General features: G+C 33.5%; 1 protein-coding gene across 50 annotated transcripts in view; it reads left to right on the top strand.

Annotated features, from left to right (window-relative positions):
* The window catches only part of SOX6 (SRY-box transcription factor 6), a 705,491-nt gene that overhangs the window by 317,024 nt on the left and 369,799 nt on the right, over nt 1–18,668 (top strand). For all 50 annotated transcript variants that reach the window (XM_078340670.1, XM_078340651.1, XM_078340627.1 and 47 more), the window contains one exon: nt 8,403–8,610. In XM_078340670.1, the coding sequence (XP_078196796.1) occupies nt 8,499–8,610 (112 nt within the window). In that variant the 5' untranslated portion in view covers nt 8,403–8,498. The remainder of the gene's footprint in view (nt 1–8,402; nt 8,611–18,668) is intronic.

Genomic DNA, 18,668 nt, shown 5'->3' with positions numbered 1-18,668 from the left:
GAGATTATTTCTTATACAATAATACATAAGTAATACAAGTTACTTCTTGATAATTCTTGGATTAAGGTGAATAGTAACGTGTAATTTTTGCCTCAAATGCAGATAAATCTCCTTTCTGGAAATGGATGGAAACAAGATTTAGGAGGTAGTGTCATGATTGGCATTGTGGCATCTTCTACTGTTGAGAGTGACTTTAAAAAAACTATAGGCCTATGGAATAGAAAAAACATTGGATTTGGTGTCAGAAAACCTGCACTTAGATTTTAGCTCTATTGGTCCTACCCATGTGACATGGAGGAAACAATCTTGCAGAGTATTGTTTTTTTTTTTTTTCCTGCTGAAAGGGAAGATGTAGAACTTGGTATTTAGTTGTTGGTGACATGTTTTTAGAGTGACATTTAGAGACAAATACATCGGAGGAGGCTGATGAAGGGTCTGGAAATCATTGCAAATGAGAAAGGGGTTTAGAAAGTGCCAGAGTTTTACCTAGAAAAAGAATTTGATATCTTCTCTAAGATATTTGAACAACTCTCTCATGGAAGAGGAAATAGATTGATAGAAAAAGGGAAAATATGTGTTGTAATTAGTTTCTTAGTCCACTACTGCTGCTAAGAACAAAATATCATAGATTGGGTAATTCATAATACACATTTATTTCTCACAGTCCTGGAGGCTGGGAAGTCTAAGATCAAGGCACCAGCAGATTTGCTGTCTGGTGAAAGCCTAGTCTCTGCTTCCAAGACAACACCTTGTTGCTATACACCTAGACAGGATCAACGAACTGTGTCCACAGGAGGTGGAAGGGTGGAAGAGCAAAAATACCCTAACTATTTGCTTTCAGCACTTGTATAAGATTGCTAATCCCATTCATGAGGGCAAGGTCTTCATAACTTAATCACCTCCTAAAGTGATTAAGTCTTAGGCTTTGATTTGTGAATTATGGTGGGACATACATTCAAACCATAGCAATAAATCTCTAGATTTTAGCTTACATGAAGATTAATTTTTTAATAATTAGATTTATTAGAAATAATATTTGAGATCCTTCAACTGTAGAAATGCCAAGGAAAGAAAGCTTGTTTATTTTTTCTGAGTTTGATACAGGGAAACTCTAATATACTCACTCTCTTGACATCTTCAAGAAGGCCAAACTCCATTCTTTTAAACTACTATTCAGTTTCCCCTACACATCTATGTATAAAATAACTTTTGTTTTTCTTTACTACATGAGTTATATGTTTATGGAAGATGAATTAGAAAACACATATAAGCAGAAAGGAAATGAAAATTACCAACAGTCTTACCACCATTTGATAATCACTATAAATATTTTGATATATCTTTCCAGTTTGTGTACGTTGGAGCAAATCTTCACTCTTTTACACTTATGCACAAATATAAATAATTGGTGCTAAACTCTAAATACTATGGTATATCCTCTTTTAATTTAATACATCCTTCCTTGTGGATAAGTTATTTCTATGACTTCTTTGATACTTATATTTAAATGTGAAGATGAAATTGATTTTCTGATTAAAAGTGTTATTTGTGATAGGATATTTACAAAATATAGAGGACTTCAAAAAGAAAATAAAATTATCTATTATCCCCATACTCAGAGGACCATGAACATTTTATTGTGTATTATGGTCTCTTTTCTTCTATACATATTTTATTTTAGCAATGTGTAATGTGCTAGCAAATAGTAGATCTTATTCCTTCTGTCTAACTATATTTTAATACTCATCAACAAATTCCTCTTTATTCCCCTCCACCACTAGCCTTCCTGGCTTCTGGTAACCACTGTTCTATTCTCACAAATGAATGAGAACATGTGACATTTGTCTTCCTGTACCTGGCTGATTTCACTTAACATAATGTCCTCCAGTTCCATCCATGTTGTTGAAAATAACATAATTTTATTCTTTTTTATGGTAGAATAATATTCCATTGTGTATATACACTACATTTTAAAAATTCACTTATCTGCTGATGAAGTTGATGGATATTTTAGTTCTCCAGATTTGATCATTGCACATTGTATGCTTGTATCAAAATTTCACATGTACCCCATACATATATACAACTATTTTATATCTCCAAAAATTTAAAATAAAAGGTATATTAATTTGATTAATATACTTTTGACTAATAATACATTATGAATATTTCAACAATTCATTAAATTTTCTGCAAAAATATAATTTTCAGTAGTTTCAAATTTTTCCGTTATATGGATAAAACCATGATGCCCTAAAATAATTCCTACAGTTAGAATAACTAGGTTGCCTATAGTTATTAATCACTATAAACCACAGTATGTTCAATAGATATGTTTATTTTAATGGCTGTGTGGAATTCTTCTGTGTAGATATATCATCAATTCCTTATGTTTCAGTATCTCAGTTCTAAATGTTTTGCTTAAGCAATCCTGTCATTGTTGGAGCAAATATTTACTTTTAGCCTAATGTTTGATTTTTTTTTGAGAGAGACAGAGTCTGGCTCTGTTGCCCAGGCTGGAGTGCAGTGGAACAATCACAGCTTACCGTGGCCTTGACCTCCTAGGTTCAAGCAATTCTCTCCCCTCACCCTCCCAAGTAGCTGGGACCACAAGTGTGCACTACTACCACACCCAGCTAATTTTTAAATTATTTGTAGGGATGGGGTCTCACTATGTTGCCTAGGCTGGTTTCAAACTCGTAGGTTCAAGTGATCCTCCTGCCTTGAATTCCCAATGTGCTGGGATTACAGGTGTGAGTCACTGTGCCAGTCTTCAGTTTATTTTTGACAGATTTGATGAGTGGTGGTTTCAAGTTTGTTGGTCCACACTTACTTAAATTTGTTGTATGCTCTGGAAGCCTGTAGAAGAAGCATGAAGTCCTGAAATCCTTTAAGAGTTAAACTTTAATTACAAATATGACAATTACATGTGAAAGAGTAATGAATATTTTTATTCTAGTATATTATTAAATGCTAAATTATATGGTTATGATTAAGTGCTTTGATGTGTAGTTTGGAGGTTAGCATGATAGCGAGGTCCTGTATAGTAAGGGGTGCTTCAAAGATGTAATGGAGTTTGATCTGCACTTTGAAGAGTGGGTTGAGTTCAAAGTTAAGGAAGATATAGATTATTCCAGGGGAAAGCAAAAAGGCCCACAAATGCCCAAAGATTTGAGTAAGTTTTATATACCCAAAACTATGAGAAGGCTACTTAAATTTAAAGCCATTTGAATGCCATTGCTGAATAATCAGTTTTAAATAACTTCTGAAACATATGAACAATATTTGTTTTAATATTTTTTGTTTTTAATATTTACTTTATCTCTTCAAACACTGGAAAACATCTTAATTAAAATTCTTGATTTGTGAAAATTGCTTTTCCTTTCCTAAAAACTTTGTTTAATAAGTATTTTTTGATACTATGTGCTTTTTCAATCATTTAATATATTTTATATACTGTGTTTAATTGATTTCCAGTGAAATGCTCTTTAGATTATCTGAATCAACATGTTTTTTTCTCTGCATTGGAAATACTACTACCATATGCTTTTTCAATGATCTACATGTATTTTACATACTGTCTTTAATTTATTTCCAGTGAAATGCTCTTTAGATTATCTGAATCAACATGGCTTTTTTCCTTGCATTGAGACTGGGATCCTTTTAAATCATGTTTTGAAAATTTTCTTCACTGTTAGGTTTGGTAGGCTGCTGAAGGGGTTGAAAGAAAAGAAATTTGTAGTAAATTTCATTTGAATAAACTAATGTTTACTAACTCAGGGTCCACATGTTCTTCTTTTTGTGATGTTCATGTGTTTTGTCATTTATATAGTGGTTGTTTCTGTTTTTTTTTTTAAGATTTAAAAAAAGAATTATACTTTAATATCTGGGACATATGTGTATAATATGCAGGTTTCTTACATAGGTATACACATGCTATGGTGGTTTGTTGTACTTTCTCCTAATGCCATCCCTTCCCTAGTCCCCCACCTCCTGACAAGCCCGTGGTGTGTGATGGTCCTCTCTTTGTGTACATGTGTTCTCATTGTTCAACTCTCACTTGCAAGTGAGAACACACAGTGTTTGGTTTTCTATTCCTGTTTTACTTTGCTGAGAATGATGGTTCCCAGCTTCATCCATGTCCCTGCAAAGGACATGAACTCATTCTTTTTTATGACTGCATAGTATTCTGTGGTATATATGTGCCACATTTTCTTTATCCAGTCCATCATTGATGGGCATTTGGGCTGGTTCCAAGTCTTTGCTACTGTGAACAGTGCTGCAATAAACATATGTGTGCATGGGTCTTTAGAGTAGAATGATTTATAATCCTTTGGATATATACTCAGTAATCGGCTTGCTGGGTCAAATGGTATTTCTAGTCCTAGATCCTTGAGGAATCACCACACTGTCTTCCACAATGGTTGAACTAATTTACACTCTCACCAACAGTGTAAAAGTGTTCCTGTTTCTCCACATCCTCTCCAGCATCTGTTGTTTCCCAACTTTTCAATGATTGCCATTCTACCTGGTGTGAGATGGTATCTCATTGTGGTTTTGATTTGCGTTTCTTTAATGACCAGTGATGATGAGCTTTTTTTCATGTTTGTTGGTTTTCAAAAGAAAGATCAAAAGAAGAGAAGTAAGAATCACAACCAGCTTTAAAAACTTTTACACCATTATATTCACATTATAATATTAAGGTAAAACATACTTATTTCATTGTCCTTTAGGGAGCAGTATTTCTTAAAGTGGGGTCAGGAACTGTGCATCAGAATCACTAGGGTTGTTCATCAATATTCATATTCCTTGGCCCCATCATTGTGGAAAGTTGTATGTGGTGAAGGTATCTTCATTTTAACACACTTGCCAGATAATTCTACACATTGAAGCTTGAGAACCTCTGCTTTAGGGAAATATTATCTCAAGTCTCTTCACAGCAGTGCTGCAATGACATGCGTTAAGACTTGGTAGATATTATCATTGGACATTGGTTTAGTCTATTCCCACACTGCTGTAAGGAAATACCTGAGACTGGGTAATTTATAAAGAAAAGAGGTTTAATAGCTCACAGTTCTTCAGGTTATACAAGAAGCAGGGTTGGGGAGGCCTCAGGAAATTTACAATCATGGTGGAAAGGGAAGGGGTAGCAGGCACATCTTATATGGCTGGAGCAGGAGAAAGAGACAGAATGGGAAGTTGCTACATACTTTTAAACAATCAGATGTTCTGAAAACTCATTCACTGTCATAAGCAAGGGGAAAGTCTACTGCCATGATTCAGTTATCTCCCACCAAGCCTCTCCTCCAACAGTGGGAATTACAATTCAACATGACATTTGGGAGGTGACACAAATCCAAACTGTATCAGATATTTTGTCCCAGTTGGTGTGTCATTGGATCTGTTTTGTTCTTAAGAAATTACAAAATAATCTGGGTGTTTTTTCTTAATAAAATTTACTTCAAAATTATATAGCCTCCTTAAAAAAACTAGAGATTCTTTGTCAAGATTTTTTTTTAATGTGGCATTATTGACTTCATATTAGACAGTAAGCTATTATAAGTTTATTAATTTATGTGTTCCTTTTACCCAGATGAATTGCTTACAGACTAACATTTATGAAAGGTTAATATTTGTTAAGTTTTAGAAAGTTAAAAAGTGATGGCTGGAAATGGCAAATTGTGCCCCTTCCCACTGTTGTTAGCATGGTATAACATGACTTACACAACTTAAGCCATTTGTTTTTATTTAATGCCTATTTTTATACTTTGGTGACATATTATAAGTAGTTCTTGTGGCTTTTGGGGGGAAATCATGACTCTCTAGCCTCTTGTTTTCTGCTCTTTGGTAGTGTTAAGCCACTTTGCACAGATTACCGGGCTGAGAACAGTGTGGGTCATCATTGTAATAAGGAACCCATGGTTATTGTCTGTGGTGCAGGATGACAGTGACCACATTCCCATGAGTAAAGAACAAGGAACATAGTCCAACAAGCACACAACAATGAGTAAATAAGACTGTTTGGAATTAGTCCTGACAGGAAAAAATGGTACTCTTTGGAGCCTAAATTCTCTCAGGACAATCTAAAGTTGTTACTCAGGCTGGAGAGCCTCTCTTAGCATCTTTCAATTTCAGTTCGGCAGTGATGGGAAAAACTCCTTTATTATAGTCATAGTGAATCATTTGTAGGTAACTACTTCCACATATTACTCTTTTGACTTGTTCTTTAATACCTTAGCTGAGTCAGAGGTGGTTTTTTTTTTTTTGAGGGGGGGTATAATGTGACAATAATTTGGGTTTGAAATGAAAGCATCTGAAGTATGATTGATCAAATGGTGATTATTAATTCATAAATGCCTTGGTTAGATGTCTAATGTGGACTTTATTAGGAGGTCTAAATGGCTTTGACATAGATATTTCTGCATTTCATTTGCGCAAGTGGAGAATGAACTGGCCATTCCAAGGGGCCATGTACTAGCCATGACTAGCATCTAAAAGAAGGGGTTCCTCTGCATCACTTCACAGAATTCTTGTAAATATTAAGTGAGATAAAACGTCTTTCCTGGATGAAGGATGGGATGTAGAAGAAAGGTAAAGAGGAGCTCTCTTCCCTGCCCTGCCCCATTAATTTTATCTGTTTCTGTTTATTTCAGCACAAATACGTTGAGCTGCTCTGTTCTGGGCTTTGTACTAGCAATGGGTATGCAGAAAAAAAATAAGATTTAGCTCTTAATCAAAAGATTCAGCTTAATTGAGATATAATAAATATTACATACAATTTACCCATTTAATGTATACAACTCAAAGGTTTTAATATATTCAGAGGTTTCACAATATTTAACTTAGTTCAAGACTTGTGAACATTTTTTTAACTTCGCAATTCCTCAGGTTCAGAAGGAAGAAAAACCTCTTTGGTCCCATTCCTAGATCTGCTCCTTCCTTCAGGAAAACAGTACCTACCAGTTATTAAACAGCATTTCAGTATTGTGAGCCCAGCACCGTGCCTAGGTGTTTTACAAATGTTATCTCATTAAGTACTTTCTATAACCCTGAAAATACATTTTATCCCATCTTATATACATGGCAATAATCCTAAATATCTAGCATTTGTAGAGTACAATTATTATGTCATTTAATATATGTAGAAATTTACTGCTCTAGATATTATTTTCCTTTTCTCCCCCTTTCCTGTTAGTTATTAACTGTGTAACTTTTTCTTCATGCTTGTCCTCTAGTTCTTGACCCTTTCTGGGCTTCCTTGTGAAGGAAAGAGATAGAGAAGCAATTAGGATTTTCAGGAGTCTGATGATGATCACAAAGACTGGCTGATTTACCTTATGCACTTAAAAAAAAATAAATGTAGGGAGAGAGAATAGCCTTGTACAAACAGATAAAAGGTGAATGCAAGGCTGCTGAAGGGCTATTTCCAAAAATAGCTATGTCCAACCCTCAGTTCCAATTTAGAGCCATATAAAAATATTTTATTTCTATAAACTTTTGGTGTTTATTTTTTACCTACGATTTGCTTTTCCTTTTCAGCAAATTCATCTAACCCTTTTAGCAGTTAGCTAACTTCTCTATACTATGAAGTAATTCCTGCACAAATATTTCTGTAATAAGCCTGTCCTTTTTTTAAAAAATATTACTTCTCATCTGAGGACAAACTTGTCCTTTTGTTAAAAACAAAAAGATATTTTTAAATGCCACATGAAAAATGTGCTGAAGTATCAATGGTAAGGGTAAGGAATACAAAGAGACTTCTGTAACTTTGGACAGATGTATAGCTAGAAAATCCAAAATGAAAAGTTTTCTCTAAACCACAGCACACAAAAAATCCAGGTTGGCTAACTTTCTGGCACTCATTTAGATAATTTATATATTTTCTGATGAACAATAAACATTGGCTACTGAAGCTAACTTTTCTACTGTTTCTAAACTAAAGGACAGCATTTTTGTGATGTACGTCTTTTAATGCTATGGGAAGAGTGTTGCCAATAAAAGTGCCCAATTAAAAGAAAAACTTTACCAATCCTAATAACTAGTCATTGAATCTGAACTAATTTAAATGAAAGGTCTAAATGAGTAAGGAGTTGAAATGTTTGCTTTTGAACACATACTGCTTTATATTTCAAAAACTAAACAATTTTAATCTCCAACTTCACATTAGTTTTTTGACAATTGTTTCTTTAATGTTTTGTTTAATTATAATTTGTTTGATCAGTATTGTTTAATCAGAATTATATTTTTTATTTGCCCTACTAAGTTGCTTATATTTTATTTTCATTAATATATTTTATTTGTCTACTAAGCATCATATACTGTCGTGAGTTTGGGATTTTTTTCTTCAGTAGCATGCAAAGAAACTTATATTCTAATGGTTTCATTTTATTTTATTTTTCTAGGAATCAGAGAATAATAAGTTATGTTCCCTATATTCCTTCCGAAATACCTCTACCTCACCACATAAGCCTGACGAAGGGAGTCGGGACCGCGAGATAATGACCAGTGTTACTTTTGGAACCCCAGAACGCCGCAAAGGGAGTCTTGCCGATGTGGTGGACACACTGAAACAGAAGAAGCTTGAGGAAATGACTCGGACTGAACAAGAGGGTATGTGTGGATTCACTGTTGGGCTTTTTTCCCCCTAAAGATTCTAGGCCTTAAAAAAAAAAGAGTGGGATTTCAAGGGCTGGAGAAGTGCATAATTGGCACCAGCTAGGAAAAAGTTATTCAGAGGTTACCATGGTGATGGCAGATTGTGATCTATTAGGAGTATTAAACAGATAGCTCCACTTTTCTAAAACTTTATGTATTTTATTTGGTTCTTACGATAACAAATTAAGGTTTTAAACTTAACATAATCCTTACTCTGGAAAAAGGTAGTAAGGGATTTTTCCTAACTGCAATTTTATTTTTCACTTTTTCTCCCTTATTTTCTTTTGGTGGATAGCATTTCTTTATAAAAATATCAACTTTAAAAAACAAAATTAGTGTGGGTGTGGTGGCTCACACCTGTAATCCCAGCACTTTGGGAGGCTGAGGCAGGCAGATCACCTGAGGTCAGGAGTTCAAGACCAGCTTGGCCAACATGGTGAAACCTCATCTCTACTAAAAATACAAAAATGAGCCTGGCATGGTGGCAGGTGCCTGTAGTCCCAGCTGCTCGGGAGGCTGAAGGAGGAGAATCACTTGAACCCAGGAGGTGGAGGTTGTAGTGAGCTGAGATTGTGTCACTGCACTCCAGCCTGGGCAACAGAGTGAGACTCCATCAACAAACAAACAACAAAATTAAAAATATTTCTCTTTATTTTTAAAATATATTATTTTATCTCCTTACATTGTAAAATGGAGAGTTCAGGGCTTCAAATATTGTTAAAGCTAAATGCATAAGAGTGACTTCTTTGTTACATGACATCTCTTGGAACATCCCACATCTACCTTCTCTACTCTGTACAAGAATTCACTCGTGTTCACCAACGTCCTAGAAAACAGAAATTAAAAAAGAAAAGACTCTCCAATAATATTTTTAACCAAAATGAATCAAGTCTAAGTGATGGTTATACTATGTTGCACTTTCATTTTTATGTACATATTTTAGACCTGATAATATAGAGTAATTAATAGCTTTGGATATATTACTAGCATTGCAAGTTAAATTGAGAGTTTCATGACGCTATAGACAAATTGGGATTTGATATTAGGGAATTTTTTATTTAACAATTTTATCCTTTTAAGGACTCAAAAGCTTAAAAGATTCCAATTAATTTTTGTAGAAGTATTTCTAAAATATATCGCATGCTTCCCTGTTTCACTAATCAGATTACATGGTACAAAATGTATATATTTTTTGATGACCCAGGGTCATAACACAGTAGACTAGGAACTTCAGTACCTTTCAAACAATTATGTGGCCCTACGTAAATTCTTCAATCTATTTAAGCTGCAAAATTTAAAATTTGGTAACTAACTTGGCAACTTAAACATTTTGAGAATTAATTATGATAATGAATGTTTTTAATTAACTGTAAACTATATAAATATTGACTATAAGCTATATAAATTTAACTTATTGTACATATTATATATAACTGATATATTATAAATGTCAATTATTTTATTGTGCTATTATATGATGCCCCTAGAAATCATTGAGATTATTAGGGCTTTTATGGTTATTTTTCTTTACAATTATGAAACTTTAGAGTTCTTGTGACTGCTCGATATATATATATATGTATATACATATATATATTTACACATATGTATTTGCATATATGTATATATTTTTTGGTGCATGTGTTCGTTTCTCCTTCAATATCGGGTTGCAAGCTATTATTTCTTCCTTAGTTGTAAATAATTTCTAATTTTCTCCTATTTATCTATAGATTATAAAATTAGATAATCAGGACATTCTAGACTGTATTTGAAATATGAACAAGTATATTCTGGAAGTGTTGCTGAGAAATTCTGGGAAATACATATGGTCTTTAGTGCATGAACTACATGCTGACACTTTCGGCTTGTGAGACTTTGTTTTCCGTATTCTTGGCTGTGTTCTGAATAATGGGGATTGCCAGATAATTATATACTGAATAAGTAAGATTGCTAGATTACTTCTAATTGTGATCCACCAAAAGATGGTTTTAGTTTTATAAGTAAGTGGTTTTCAAATACTTTGGAGGGTTCTTTAATGTAAAAATAAAGACACTGATTGGTGATGATTTTTTTCTGGAATACTAGGGAATTTTAAATAATTTTTTCCTTGCAGATAATGGTTAATTTTCTGTTCATCCTCTTTGTTACCATATGTTACAGTTGATTTTTGTACGAGAGACACAAAGTGAGACAGTAGTCCTTTAAGAGTTCTTTATTACTGTATTTCTGCTAGTAATGAATATTTTAATATTCTACAGTTTTTTTTGCAATATATATGTTTTAGACATCAGAAATTCAGGTATCTTCAGAATATATTAATGTACATAATCTAAATATGTTAAGTGCAAATGAAATGACTGAAAACATGCTGTCAAATTTAGTAGTCTCACAAACCTGGAACAGTGAATGCAATGTATGAAGGAAACAAAACTCAAAACGTTTTGACAAACTGAAATTATGAACTTAAAAATAACCTATCATGATAAAATTTAATAGATCTTATTATCAAGTTCAGAAGTTGTGACCCAAATCCCAGCTGCACAAGTAATTGCTGAAGAAAATTCAAATAACAGCCAGATGAATGATAAAGAAAACAAAACAAAACAAAACAAACAAACAAAAAAACCTTATGAGTGTTAAGTGACAGAAAATGCAATGGGGTCAGCATGATGAATATTGCCAACAAATTGCCAGTGCTATTTTTTTCAGCATCACTAGAAGTACATTATGATGCATTCAAGAGGTGGTAGTACCACTAAACTCCCTGCTCAATAGAATGTTTTTGAATTATTGTGTTGAGTTCAGAATTACCACACTTTAAGAGGAACTCAAAGGCATTGGGATATTCTCAGAGAACAATTGGAATAATCACAGAGATGAAATTATATAATAAAAAGAATGGTTGAAGGAATAAGTAATACTGATCCCAGAGAAAAGCAAATCAAAGATGATGTGATGGTATCTTTAAAGAGTAAAGTCACTTGGAGAAGGGATTGGATTTACACTGCCTAGCTTCCTGGGGATAGAATACAGGTCAGGGAAAAGAAGTTATGAGGAACCTGATTATGGTTGATAAGATCAACTAGCTAACAGTTGTAGCTGTTTATATGAAATATTCTTCTTCAGAAGACAGTAACTTGTCTATCCTTGGAAATATGCAGCAATCTCTACTGTTATTTTAATAGAGGTGTTGTAGAAGACAGAAGTTTGATCTTTTTTCAACACCAATATTATGAATTTTTGTGAATATTTTTATAAAATATTCTACAGTTTATGGTATACCTTTTTTATAGCATTTTTCAAGGACTACATAGTATTCTGATTATTTGTCTACACATTCTTCGTCTGTGAAATTCATTGTATTAAAACTCAAGGATTCTTAATTTTTCTTTCTGTGAATCCCTTTGATAGTCTAGTAGAGCCTACAGATCTTTTCTTAAAATTATTTTAAATTAATAAGGTAAAATATACCGATTACAGATACAATGAATTATATTAAACAGTAAATCATTTAAAACATTTGTGATATCGTAGAATATGCTATTCTACTAATGCATTAAAAACAAGATCTTATAGAGGGCCTAACAGTATAATAATTTTTAAGCAGTGATAAGCTTAAAAGGTATTTTGAGATACCTCCATGTATAATGTCATATAAAATATCAATTGTGATACTATTGGTAACAATGTCATAGGAACTACAAATACAGTATGGTTTGTTACTTGCATCTATAATTTAAGGAAATGCAAATTTTCAATACAGGTTAGTGAAAAATAATTTGTCCATAAAAGTTTAGAGATCCCCTGAATTCTATCTATGTAACCAGTTGAGAACTCCTATGTTAGATGATATGGTACATCCATAATGAATTAAACAATGGTCTCTAACTTTTAATAATTCATATTCTAGTAAGAGATATAAGGCATATAAAATGAACTCTAATTAAGTGTCTATTATATGATAAATTCCATAGAGCTATATAGATATAATGTTATGGGAATTTACTAGATAGAAAAATTACTTCTTGGAAGCCATTGGAAGTTTCTATAGGGAAATGGGTTTTAGTTGGTCTTGGAGAATGAAAGGATTTATATAGACAGAAATTGAGAGGAGAGACATTTCAGGCAGAAAGAATAGGCAGAGAACTTTAAAACAGCCAACAATTCAGGTTCCAAATTTAAAGAAAAGATGCATATAGGATTTAAGACTGAAAAAGTAGGTTGTATTCAGATCATGGAGGCCCTTTCACTCTTGTCTAAGGAGTTTAAACTTTATATTGAAGGTGATGGAGGAACCACTAACTGTTTTTTAGCACGGTAAGGTGATGAATTAGAGCTTTTTTTCAGGAAAGTTAATCTGGCCACACTGTTTAGGATGAATGGGAACAGGGAGAGATGTTAAGGAAATTGTTTCTGGCTAGAGATAATGAGGGTCTGCCTAACTAAGGCATCAGAAATGAGGAAGGAAGGGGGATGCATATGGAAAAGATACGTGATAGAATTGTTAAGACTTGATGTTTAAGGGTAGAGACCAAGACAGAGGAATGGTTTAAAGAGTGCTCAGAGTTTTTAAACTCAGGGCAAATAGGAATATGGTAATATAGTTTTTAAAAAGTGGAGGAACATGTTTTGATCATGGGAACAATGAAATGTTTTTAGTTTTGAGTTTGAATCCTAATTTTGATTATCTACTTAGAGCAATAGTATAGAATGGCATAATGGGAGAACAGAAGTAATTATAGAAAGGATCATTAAAAAGTTCAGGATAGATTTCTAATTCTCAAATAATTATATACTAGGTCTAAGAAGATATAACAGCTCCACCAATATTTCTATGGCATTGATCCTTTAAAGTTCCAGGTCCATCTCCTCATTTGGGACATATTTTCTTATTGGACACCTAAAAGCTTTCAAATGCATTACCCACCTCTCCCTCACATCTACTTTGTGGTTTGAGGGTCCTACTTCATGAGTAGCTGATAGTTAACCTGTGTGATTGACATAATAAATGATGACCTTTCTTGCATTATTGTTGTTCCAGAGAATATTTTTACTATTTATCAGACTAAATACCTCTGCCTCATTTGCCCTCATCTACAAGAACTGATCTGTAAAAAGTTTATTATGGTCCTTTTAAGAACAATATTTGCATGATGAAACATAAACTCTTCAAGCAGATGCTTTGGTCAACCAAATTGTTGTCCAGTGTTTAATCCGCTATTCCTTCCAGAAATGCCCTCTTCTGAGCAGTGATTTGACTAGATTGCTAAATGCTGTTGAACAAAGGTGCTACATCTGAAGTGCTCCTTCTGAAAGTGAGTCTTATGGGAAGATAGGCAAAGTTTTTGTCTTTTGCAAATTTAACTTTGATTTAGTATCATAGATAGGTAAATTGATATGTAGGTAGGTAGGTAGATAGATCCATAGATGGATTGAACGATTGAATGCCAGAAACCACCTTTTAAAACACTGCTTATATTGATAGGTAGAGTGTACAGGAAGGCTTTGATTAATAGATGCAGGTTAAAATGCTTCCAAGTTTAAAATTCTTCAGCTATGATTAAATGATGAATTTTAGTTATCCTTGTATCACCCATCTTGTTGCCAGTATAGCTGGGCTCTAACATAAGCGACAGTTGTCAGAAAATGAATACTTTAAAAAGGACTTCTATATCTAAATACATATATTTAATCAGAGAGTCCTTTGGCTTCTGAAAATAAGTTGTCTAATGAGAATTTCATTTGAGCAGCTGTGACTGAGGAGGTCAACAGGCACTGCCTAGGAGAATATGGCCCAGCTGGTTAAATCTGGTTGTTGTCGTGATTTAAATGGTCAAGTGCTGCTTGTAATCCAGGACCGTCTGTTTGTAAAGGGAAGAGTGAGTGCTTCAGCATAATGTACAGCTGTTTTAATCTCTCTTTAATAATAGTGCTTCAGCCACTATCATGTCTTGTGTATCATACTACTAAGTATATGATCCTAGGCTGAGGGCACTGGTTTCAGTCAGGTTCTGGAATCATGTGAGATTGCAGGGAAAGGGAATACAAAACTGTCTGACAAAATAAAGCTAAATTCCTGACTCTTTGGCTTTTTTAAAAAACTTATTCTTTAGGTAATAAATATTGTGATGAGGAGAGAGTGACAAAGCTTCTAATTAGGTAGAAATATTAGAATAAATGAACTCTCTTTGATAGAGCCATAAATGTAATGTATAGTATGCAGGCTTTAGATATAATTCCATAGGACATGCATTGGTCAGAAATTAGAGTATTTGCCCAGTGGAATTGTATGCTTTCTGCTATTATGTTAATGAAGGTATGTGGATTCATTTTACTGTGCATGTAGAGAATGGACAGTAGCATTTGAGCTTTGAATTCCTGGTGGGACAGGCTTTTCAATGGATTATGCAGCTGTTTCCCAGCACAAGAATGAGCATATGTTTATGTGTATATCTAATGGATTATTATCATTATTCACATCTCTAAATAATCATTTGTATTTCTACATATATTTTCATTGAAATATATTTAGTTTGCTTATATGTTGTGTTTTGCTCATCTGATAGCCTTTGCTGTACAAGGAGTTATATGGTATAGTTCAAACAAGGAGGAAATTCATTTTTAAAAGTCATGTCTTTGAGCTAGATCTGAGTTTGAATCTAAGTATTAATATTTAGAGAGACAGGATAGCCTACTGAATGTAGACTCTGGAGCTAGATTGCCCGTGTTGGAATTTCAGTTCATCTCAAATTTACCAGAAAGAGGACATAAAGCACATTTCTCGATCTCTCTGCTTCAGTTTCAGAACCAAAAAATGGGTATCTTTACAGTGCTATCATAAGGACAAGATTTTTATAAAGATGAATAATTAGTTAAGGCAACTAAAGCCTTTAGAACATTGCCAGTTTAAAGTAGGTGCTCAATACATGTAGCCAGCATTATTTCCTGGTTGTGTGACTTTGGACAAATTAATCCTTTTGTGCCTCAGTTTCCTCATCTGTAAATCTGTATGAATGATACCTATCTTGCAGGGTTCTTGTGAGGATTTCACACACCCACAAACACACACACACAAACACAAACACACACACACAATAGCTTCTGTAATTATAACTATTGCTATTATAACTACTATTGCTGTTATTATTTGAGGAAGCTTTTTGAAAAGAAAAATATTCTAGGAATCTCATTCTGTACCATAGACAGAATCATAGGAAATGTTCCACAGTGTTAAGGGATTTAGCAATTGGCAGCAATGATGTTCTTGTGTTCTGGAAGAGCAATTCAGTTTAACTCTCTTTTCAGGCTATTTGGAAAAGCTGATACTAAAGTTTCCCCACTGGAAGCCAATCTTCCTTTCTGAGAAATATGTGGAATGTGATGGTGTCAGTGAGAGAGGTTGGTAAAGCCTTGGATGAGGTTTTTAGATAGTAGCCAGTTAAGAGCAATGTGTTTCTGTTGAAGTAAAAATCTATTAAAAGCCCATTTTAAAAAATTAACAGTCACACCCTGTGAGAGCATCACAATAACTTTTGAGGCAAAATTTGTGGATATTAGGTTTTTACTGCTATTCTGATCGAAAGTTATATTGTTGAAGCATTGAGAATATCCCAGATTTAAATCTCATTTTGTTTCTCATTAAAAGGGAAAATTGGAAAGGTTTTGGATTTTTGCATAAGAAACACCTTAAGTATTCATTAAAACACCTGAAATTGTTATTTCAAATAAATTGGAAATTTCAACTCATTTAAGTGCTGAAGTTTCCCAAGACCACTCATACTTTTGGTGAAGAACCAGTTGGATATTCAGAGCAATGGTGACACAACTTTACTTGAACTGATATTTTCTTCTCTTTAAAATCTTTCCTCCCAATGATATTAGTGCCCTTGTTCCTGTTTTAAAAAATTTGTATCATGTTCATGGTAAATACTTAGCTTCTACCAAATAGTTTAAATAAACAAATATTTTCTGAAAGGTTTGTACAATGATATTTAGGGATTATGTTGAAGAGCTAGAACTATTATTAGTTTTTGAATTATGAAAAGAATTAGGTATAGTATATTTTCGTGTTAAGTATATTGGCATTCTAAGTTTTTGGAAACTGGTCTTCCTCTCATATTACCTTATAAAACTTAAAATGAGCTAGAATTCTGTTAACTCCAGACCTTCTGGGCAAATCTTCGTCATTTCTATTTGCTATATGTTTTGCAACCTCCATTTACAGTTTGGGTAATACACTATTTGGTTGAATCTTTTCTTAACTTCAATTTATATGCCTTTGCCTTGAAAAGATGCTTCAAATTTCGTGCTCATTTCTGTCTCCTCAGATTAAAAAATTTATTTTTAAGGTTCTTTCTCTAAGAATGTGGGAACAGATGCAGGCAATTGTTTCTGATTTTTCCTCTTATTGAACTGTGAAGCTAGAAGGTGCTCTTCTGGCATTTTGTCGTTTAGAGAAAGGATGCAGCTTTCTGATGGTTTTAGGAAATAAGTTATAGTCTCATATGATTTTTGAGCTTGTGAAGTTTGAGTGGATCATTAGCATTTTGCATTTTTCTATTGAAAATTCATTAGACTGACTTCCTCAGAATTTATTCTGGGAGTCTCAGGAAATACTAGAGGACAGTTTTGGGATCTGTATTCTTTCTCCTTATATAATATATATGAAATATCAAAAGAAAAAATGAATAAAAAAGGAAGTGGTAAATGTAAACATTTATTTATTATGTAATATTTGATATGTACATTATAAACCATAAAAGTAAACAAGCCCTTGTGAACTCAGCATCCAACTTAATAAAAATTACTAATACTATTGAATCTCCTTATGTTTCCCTCACCTTCCTAATGTTTGTTTTTTTATCTACATTTTTGCCAGAACTTTGTTACTCATTATATGCCTTTTTTGTCTTAAAATAGTTTCAAATAGGTCACTAAATATTGTTAAGCCTTATTTTTAAACTTTATAAAAATGATGTCATACTGTAATCTCTTGTGACTTGCTTTTTATTCTTATATTCTAGCATCAATTTTGCTGTGTGAACTTTCATTCATTTTCACTTTTGTGTAATCCTCCATATACTATTCCATGGTATGCAATATAGCAGTATATGCTCCTGTTTACTGTTTCTGGACACTTGGACTTTTTCCAATTTTCTGCTAGTGCAAACAATAATGTTATGAAGATTCTTGCACCTGTCTTCTGATGTACATGTGAACAAGTTTCTTCTCTAGGGCGTCTCTCCAGGAGTGGAATTAATGTTGACACATTTTTGTGCTCTTTTTCTACTCTCTCGGAAAATGTGACACAAAGAAGTTGCTGCTGCAATGTGTGTATGTGTGTGTGTGTGTTTGTATGTGTGTGTGGATGTGCATGCATGCACCTGTGTTAGAATTCCTGAAAGCTTTAACTGTCTATACCTTTTGGTTCCACCTTCCTCAAAATGTCTAGTACAGGCTTTTCTTCATCACTGAGCTTTTCAGAAGCTCACAAGGGCCTTTGAGCGGCCCTTCAATGCAACTTCTCTTTTTCCTTTTGTTGTATCTGAATACAACAGGCTGAATGTCTTTAGCCCCCTTTTCAACTAGGAGCACAAGAGTATTGTCATTCTTCTACTGGACTGTGATTACTAGGTTTGTTAGGAAACACACTTTTCCCCCTTTGATCCTCTTTATTAATGTTTCCTGCACAGGGTGTGGTTTTAGAATTAGAGTAGTTCCTGATCTTTAATTGCATCAGGTTCACAATAGTTTTTTGGTACTTACTTCAAATGCAAAATTACAAACCTATTAATTATTGCCACTGTTCTAGCCAATGAAATATACTGAAATAGACATTTTTCTGGCCAAACAGTCGACATTAGCTGGAAATCTTCACCTCTCTCTCTTTCAGAATGTTTAACATGATAATCCTTACAGGTACTGGCTTGGGATTGATGTGCATTCTTATCATAACTCTTTTTAACATACTAGGTAGTGTCTAATAGTTAATTAATTGATCTAAGCAGTAGTTT

The sequence above is a fragment of the Callithrix jacchus genome, chromosome 10 (genome assembly GCF_049354715.1).
Source record: "Callithrix jacchus isolate 240 chromosome 10, calJac240_pri, whole genome shotgun sequence".
Taxonomy (NCBI): domain Eukaryota; kingdom Metazoa; phylum Chordata; class Mammalia; order Primates; family Cebidae; genus Callithrix; species Callithrix jacchus.
The sequence above is the reverse complement of the archived record's forward strand: the minus strand, read 5'-3'. Positions and strand labels throughout refer to the sequence as shown.